The sequence below is a fragment of the Halichoerus grypus genome, unplaced genomic scaffold, assembly GCF_964656455.1.
Source record: "Halichoerus grypus unplaced genomic scaffold, mHalGry1.hap1.1 HAP1_SCAFFOLD_161, whole genome shotgun sequence".
In the NCBI taxonomy this organism is placed as follows: Eukaryota; Metazoa; Chordata; class Mammalia; order Carnivora; family Phocidae; genus Halichoerus; species Halichoerus grypus.
Genome location: NW_027555088.1, coordinates 39,117 through 47,011, shown reverse-complemented (window position 1 = coordinate 47,011; position 7,895 = coordinate 39,117). Strand labels below are relative to the sequence as shown.

The following is a 7,895-nucleotide window of genomic DNA, read 5'->3' as shown; positions in this document are numbered from 1 at the left end:
CATAATATAGACACAGTATAAGGTCCAAAGGTTGGTTCCTTCCTGTCTTTTAGGTTTATTATCACTTTGGTGTTTTTGTTGGGGTGGTGGGGGCATGGAATACCTATCTTATTATAGGTTGCTTCAGCTCCTTTTCTGGGAAATAGGTAGGGATATAAATTATAAATTTAAAAAATAATGAGTTAGAATAAACAGAAATGTTAGGATGTACAACCTAGTAAGGTGGGGACACAGGCCTGCTGGCAGACTAGCTTGCAGAGCTTGTTGATCAGTGAGACACCGGGGTCTACGCCTGCTTTGCTTCCTCAACAATTCTCACCTTGCAGGATATTATGACTGAAAGAGTAAAGATAATCCAAGCAGAATGTCTCGGGATGCTAAAGCTTTCCCTATTGCACAGCTGGTAATTTCTAAAACTTTTTTTTATAAAGATTTTATTTATTTATTTGAGAGAGAGAGAATGAGAGAGAGAGAGAGAGAGCACATGAGAGGGGGGAGGGTTGGAGGGAGAAGCAGACTCCCCAATGAGCAGGGAACCCGACGTGGGACTCGATCCCAGGACTCCAGGATCATGACCTGAGCTGAAGGCAGTCGCTTAACCACTGAGCCACCCAGGTGCCCCGCACAGTTGGTAATTTCTGAGAGAAAAGTGTCCAAATGCATCATTGCATCATATGTATTTCACGAATTAAGCCTTATACGTAATTCCAAATACAGGGCAATACTGTTATCTATACTTCTTTACAAAAGTAAAAAAAAAAAAAAGACAAAAAAAAACCTGATCTCAAGGGCCTGTTATGAGGAACCAGTTTCTACTGATGTTCCCTCAGGGAACTAAGTAACCTTTCATTTTTGCCAAGGAAACCATGCTTTAGGTACGAACATTTTCAAGTCAGTCTTTATTTCATGCGATTGAAGTGTTGGCTTTTATTTTCATGTCAACAAGTAAGGTGGCATACAGGCAATTTAAAATAACATACATGATATGGACATATTTATACTTAGAACTTACGCATTATATTTACAGACATACAAATATAGGACAATGTTTTACAAAATCTTTTACTAATTACATGTTTACAACATTTTCAGAAATAAAATGAAATCTGCTGTAAACCATCTCACTGCAATAAGTAGATAAAAAAGTTTCTAAATATCCGTGTTTTCCTTCATTGCTGTAACCATTTTAAGCACTTAGTTGTTAAAACTTTGTCCTACTCATCAGCGTAGTCACATGTCATGAGTCACTGCTGAGCTGTAGCAAGTAAGAGGAATCACAGACTCCTTCGTTAGCTATGAGGCTGTATTTTAAAAAGCTATTAAAGAGAGTGACCTCCTAATAAGCCCCCTATTCTGTTCTAGCCAAACAACGGCCCCTCCAGCCAGAAGCTGTTGCCAGAGAACCTGCTGGCTGACAGTCTCCACAGCTGCCAGGGGCCCTGGTGGGTGGGCACTCGGCCTCCTCTTTGTTCATACTTCCACGCTGGGCTGGCCACTGCTTCAGTAGGAAGCTCATAAATGGTCGGGTAGAACCACTACAGCACCTTTATCTTACACTGGAGTCTAGCAAGGCTAAATGTTAAATTTTCTTTCCAGTTTATTAAAAAAAAAAAAAGGTACGTACAGAACACTGAATACAAAAATTTTCTAGCAAAAACATCACGAAATGTTTTTGCATCTTGACTTAGAAAAGAAATTCAATACATCTGATATTTTTCTTTCACTATCAACCAAAACTGTACACAACTTTTTTCTAGTAATTCAAATATAAATTTGCATTAGTCTGATAAAAATGCATTAATAAGGTTGCACGTTATGTATAAGATGTGAAATAAGTGGAAATTTATATGGGATAAATAGTTGGAAATCTTCCAAATGTTGGGATAAATAGTTGGAAATCTTCCAAATGTTGCATTCTGTATGTCTTCTGGGATTACTCCTTGCATAACAGGTGACAAACAGTCCTGTTCTTTGCTGAGTTTCATTTCAAATGGCTTCTATTATTTGGAAATTGAACTGAGGTTTAATGTTGACTAGAAGGAGAAATACCTATAGTTTAAAAATGCACACAGCTAAATTCTAAACAAGTCGCTTTGATTGGTGGGTCTGTTTAGAACTGTAAATATAACGGGGTCTGGCTCTAAGCAGTTAAAAAACATTTTACTTTTGTTCTGTAAGGTCAGTGGGGCTTTGAGATCAGATGTTTTATGTTCTTTAATTTTAAACTTTGACAAAGTGGAATGTTCTGCTGAACTTGTTTCCCTGTGAGAACAGGGAGAAAACATTATTTTGACCAGATACTCAACAAGATTTTATCCAGTTACTTTTAGATGCTGCATTTACATGATAAAGAGAGAACATTTTGCTCAAATGCATGCACTGGTAAAGAAAGTCCAGAATAGTTCACAACCCAAAAAAATCTCAGATAACTAGCATCTTCACTTACTCTTATTTACTTGGTTTATAAAGGCAATGAATACCAAAAGATATGCTGACAACTAAAAGGGGTTCAAAAGATTAGGGTAAGAGAGACCTTAGTGGTTTAAACTTGAACAAAGGTTCCTGGCTTTGTGCTCCATGAGCCCTTGCGCCCTCTTACGTGGCCCACAGCGGAGTGAAGAAGGCACCCGTGGTAGAGTTCGATGAGCTACATACAGAGACAGCACGCGGTTTTTTAAGATACCACAAGTGCCTTAAGTCAGCCATGGAAACTGGCAGTTACTTGAAAGAAATTAAGAAACTTGGCTTCTCTTTTACTCCTTCTGCTCTGTTTTCACAATCTCCCATCGGTCAGGGAGCTGGAGGTGTATCTGCCATGAGTGGAAGGTATTTGCGGGTCCCGGTGTCCTGGGAGCGGCGTGGGGGGAGGCGGTGGGGGAGCTCAATGGAAATGACGCTGAGCAGTGCCTGTTACCATCCTAAGGATTTGGAACTGTGTGTAGAGTGCTTGTTTATAATGTTCAGATAATAGCAGGATGTCACATATGAGAACCAAGTTTTAAGGTGGTGGTGGACAGAAGTTCGGGGAAGGCCTAAGACGCTGGCCTTAAATACAACTTACCTCGCTCATTGCTTTACTATGCAAAAATCTAGGCCTTCTACATTGTATTTGTTTTGCCTTGGACAGACAGTCCCAAGTAATCATAACATGGCTTCTGATTTTAAATGCGGCTGACAAACATAGTGGAGTCATTACTCTCGACATCATAACAAAAAATACCCGGCTTGGGAAAGTGGTCTCACTATGTCAGTTGAAAATGCAGATACCCAGGCCCCGCTCTAGACCTACTGGAATGAGAATCTACATTTTAACAAATGCTCTAGGAGATTCTAATGAACAGCCAGTTTTGGAAACCATTGGGTTCCAGAAACAGGAAACAGGTAAAGATAGTAACATGTCTCTGCTTTCAGGAAAGCTAACTATCCTTCTGAGAAGCTTTCTTCCTGGAATGGGAGACAAGCCTGCTCTCTAGGAAAGCACAGCCAGTTTAGGCTTCGGTGTCGGGTTCTCAGTAATGACAGAATTAAGTTTCATTTGCGAAAACCAACTGTGTCTTCCTAAAACAGTCCCATGGAAATGGATATAACCTCCCCTAAAATGGAGAAATGAAGCAACATATTCCTGTTAGGAATCATGGAAACAGTCCCTCGTAAGAGCACGCAAGAGCTTTACGTAAGCAGCCGGCTGGCAGCAGCAATCCCGTCCTGCTCCGGGTTGGCCGGGCCAGCGCCCAGGTGCTGGGGGTCCTCACGCAGCAGACAAGTGGTGCTGCTGCTTGGGGGGGGCAAGCTCCAGGAGAGCCTGCACCGTCACTGCGACCTGGCTCAAACCTTTCTCTTCTAAAATGTGCAGAGGCAAACATAATTGCTCCTGAAATGGGACAACGTAACATAAAAACAAACAAAAGAGAAAACAGGATGAACATCAACGAACTGAAGAGAAAAAATAAGCACCTCTTCTCTCCCTCCTAACGGTCACCTGAGATAGGACAGGTCAGCACCCAGGGAACTGACCTCTGTTCATACGAGTTACGCAGAGATAGCATCTGACGCTCACTTTATTAAAACAACTGAACGTACATACAGGTCATTTTGAAAACTGGAATAAGGACAAGTTACAGACACTTAATACATACAACAGAGGATAACAGAATACTATGGAGTCAAAGCAACATCCTTTATCCCCGATAAATAAAAGAGCAAAATGCAGATCAGCAAACGGAGGCAGGGAAAACAGAAAAGCAGTTCCAAGTTACCAGACGGCTCAAGCCCGAAAGATCTAACATTGTAGGAGAAAGTGCTCCCGAAATTACATACCATGGGATGTAACTGGGTTCATGCCATAAGCCAGACTGCATGAGGGAGGGAGGGATGCCCACCAGCTACATTATAATCCTGACTGTGAAAATCAGGGCTCTTGTACCAGGCAGGGAACACAGGAAGAAACCACTATTTCATATCCTGGTATCGAATGGATTAAATCATGCTACAGAACAATGATGTGAGTTTAGTCAGGAACGTCTTAATTACCGTATATTTGAAAGGTGTTCATATGTTTCCTAAAGGAAGTTAAAATACTTCTATCGTGTTTGCCTCATTAATGTTCGGTTAATCCTTTCTCGAAAGAGAAAAAGGCAGAGCTTAAGAATAGCACCTATCATTGGTTTTTCTTTTAAGACTAAATATTCAGAAAAATAGACACTGCTCACAAAGGACAGAATGTAGAGTTCTGGTTCCACTAAAAAGGAGACTACACATGTTTATTAAAGAAGAGGGCTGGACTTTTCATTAGCACTTTACTGTATTATTAGGAAGTTTTACAAAATTAGTTGCAATAAAAAATATAACATTTATTTTGAACAGTTATGGGTCCTTGTGCTTCTTACTCAAAATTTTAATACTTATCTTGATAAAACAAGGTAACTGCGATCCTTTGACCTTATAAAACTAGCAACTTTGTAAAAATACTTTGAGTACCACTGACTGTCAGTACAGATGAACTAGTCTAAAATGAACCTGCAGGGTGTTTTGCTCTTGGGAGAGGCATATTTTCTCTGAGGCCAATTCCCTGATCTCTTCTCCAGAGTGCCTTGTGCTGCATGTGGTTTAGCCGTTCTCCCCAAGGCTCATGCTTTCCAGATGCACATTTACCTTCCAGGCGGCTTACAGGGAACGCCGTGTGCTCTGAAGAGAATGTACAACTACTCCCCCCCAAACCACATGCAGGACCACGTGTTTTTTATTTCCTAAAGGGACAAAACTCCACAAAACTGAATGATCTTTGACTCAAGACATCTTAAAATCAAAACAAAGCAAACCTCCCAAACTCTGGAAGGTACTACTACTGTATAAAACTGGCTTTCAACACAGTGTTCAATGTTTCGGCATTAATAGGAAATACGTTTTTAATGTGTTAAATAATTGTCCCATTTGATATGGAAGAAAACGAAAGCAACCAGACCCTCAGGCTGACTTCTACAACAGGGTGTTATGTTCCCTGCAATTTCCCTTCATATTTGAATTCAGTAGATTCCTGAATGTTCAGAGATCCTATTTATGAGAACTAGAATCTGAATGCAATCATAAAGTAGTTTCAAGTATTAAGGCTAGCAGCTTAAATACTAAACATTCTGAAGAAGACAATACCCACTCACTGCCTTGGGTACAGAACAGAGACTGCTGCCTGATACTTTACCTGCTACTACTGTTCAGATATAACCTTCTCAACAGCCTAATTCAATACCAGCTCACCTACTAAGATGGTTCAAGTATATTGGAAATTACGTAAATTTCAATTTATAGGATTCTAAATAGGATTCTAGAGGTGAAGCTCAGCTAATGATAACAAGCATAGTAAATTTGGACAGGTGCCTACTCCTGAAAGGTCAGCTCCAGATCATCTGCTTGTTGTGGACGATTTTAAATGTACAGAGTGGACTCAGAATAGCAATCTGAGGAACCTACCTGATCTTTGGACTGAACATTCTGATCAAATTAAGATTATTAAGATTAAACAGTCAGTGCTTCCAGATGTGCAGACAGTAAATGCTTAGGTGGACCCGTGCCTACCAATACGGGCAGATTTCAGGATTTTAGGGCATAGCTCAATGCAGAGATCTAAGTGACCAAGTGCCTCCCAAACGGAAAGGGTACAACTATTTTCCTTATGAGCAGCTGTTGAAAACGTTGGAAAATGGCCACATGGGAATTTTATTATGTCATTTGGAAATAAAGGTCTAAGTCAGATTTCTAAGAACAGGTCGGGATTGTATCAGAGACACCTCAGCACTTATGATAAGAGAAACAATGCCACAGGCCAGGAGAATGGACAAAAGACCAGGGGAAAAAATGCTGGTCTTTTACTCTTTGTGAGCAATCATCAATGCTTACTAATGTGTTGGGCTGTTCATCTGGACATGTGAGGGGAGGATTTATCTACTTTACTGGTTAGCTCTTTGATGGCTAGGAAAAAAAAAAAAAGAAGCACATATGTAAATACTTCGTAAAGAGAGACAAACCTCCTTCACCAAGCACAGGAATGAGGTGGAAAATCGCTGGAGTACGATCTTTCAGCTAGAGGGGAAAGATCCAGTAATAAAGCAGACAGAGAGTTAACATTAAAGTACAATAAAATGCCACAAAACCCAAAAGCTGGATAGACAGAGAGACAAAACTGGATTCTTCTGAATGTGCCCCAAGAGAAAGTAGTGTTTCAACAGTTCTTTTAACGCGGAGGTTTAGCTGAAGGATGTCAGAAGGGGAACAAAGATTGTCCTGTCCAAAGTGTGAGCAGGAAAGGAAAACAGAAAAACAAAGTTAGTGGATCAGAAATACAGATTTGAGTATAGAATTCAACATGATCATCTCAATCATACTCAGAGAAACACACCCTAGTAGCATTTTTTACTATGAGGAATGAAAATAAAATACTGAAAAACAGAACTACAAAGACTCCTCCATGTGCTGAGCTTGATTTTATTACTAAACAGAGTAAAACTGGCTTGTTGGTGACCAGTACAAACACTCAGCATGCGGTGAACAGACCTGGGTGCTGGCCCAGGGTTGTGGGACGCCTACAAGTGGTGAGGTCTGGGCCAGGCAACAACCTCTTTCCTGGCTCATTCCTCCCTATTAACAAAAAAAGAACGGGCCAGAAAGCAGGACCAAACCTGGGGGTGGGCTGAGGAGAGGGAAGTGTTCGGAGAAAGCCAGGTAAATCAGGGAGGGTCACAGAATGAGGAGAGCCTACGGATCAAGGAAGCTTACTACCCGGAGGCCAGGTGTACTGACTGATTTGATCTTTCTCTCAAAATCATGTCAAGCCCATCTTCGAGTCCAGGTTACTAATATGTATGAAATGAATCTGGAGTGGTAAAGGGCCTTACAGATCACCCAGACCCTCTGGCTCACAGACGAAGAAATTAAATAAGTAAATCAAAACACAATTGGACTGGAGAACAGGAAAATATTCTTCAACACATAACATATAATAACTCTAGGACATAAGATGTTGGACTCAAACAGACATTTTTTATCACCCATTATAGTTTTCTGAATGTAACATACTTAATAAAAGCATGATAATAAAGAGAATACCCACATGCCCAGCCTTATCAGAGGTTTTCAAGAGTCATCTTATTCTTTAGTGTTTCATTCAGAACTTATCAACACTTCAAAACTTGTACTGAGAAGGGAAACTGTTCACCTTTATAGTCTCTGGACAGAATTCTGACAAATATTTACAATAAGTTTTATGTTACACATTTTCAAAAGTGACCATTATTATATCCCTGATTTTCTTTACAAGTCAAAGAGAAGTGGGGGTGTTTAGATACAGGTCAGAATACCCAGAAGTAGGGGAGAACAAAGGAAGAGGAGGAGGTCTAGGTTTCTGC

At 40.4% G+C, this 7,895-nt stretch overlaps 1 protein-coding gene across 9 annotated transcripts in view; it reads right to left on the bottom strand.

The window, feature by feature from the left end:
* Positions 1–870: 870 nt before the first annotated feature.
* LOC118542461 (DISP complex protein LRCH3-like) overlaps positions 871–7,895 on the bottom strand; it is a 42,974-nt gene continuing 35,949 nt past the window's right edge. For 6 of the 9 annotated variants that reach the window (XM_078065571.1, XM_078065574.1, XM_078065573.1 and 3 more), the window contains one exon: positions 4,043–6,774. In XM_078065571.1, the coding sequence (XP_077921697.1) occupies positions 6,574–6,774 (201 nt within the window). In that variant the 3' untranslated portion in view covers positions 4,043–6,573. Of the gene's footprint in view, positions 3,872–4,042; positions 6,775–7,895 lie in introns of those variants that run through there. The other 3 variants (XM_078065575.1, XM_078065578.1, XM_078065572.1) reach the window with 2 other exon arrangements.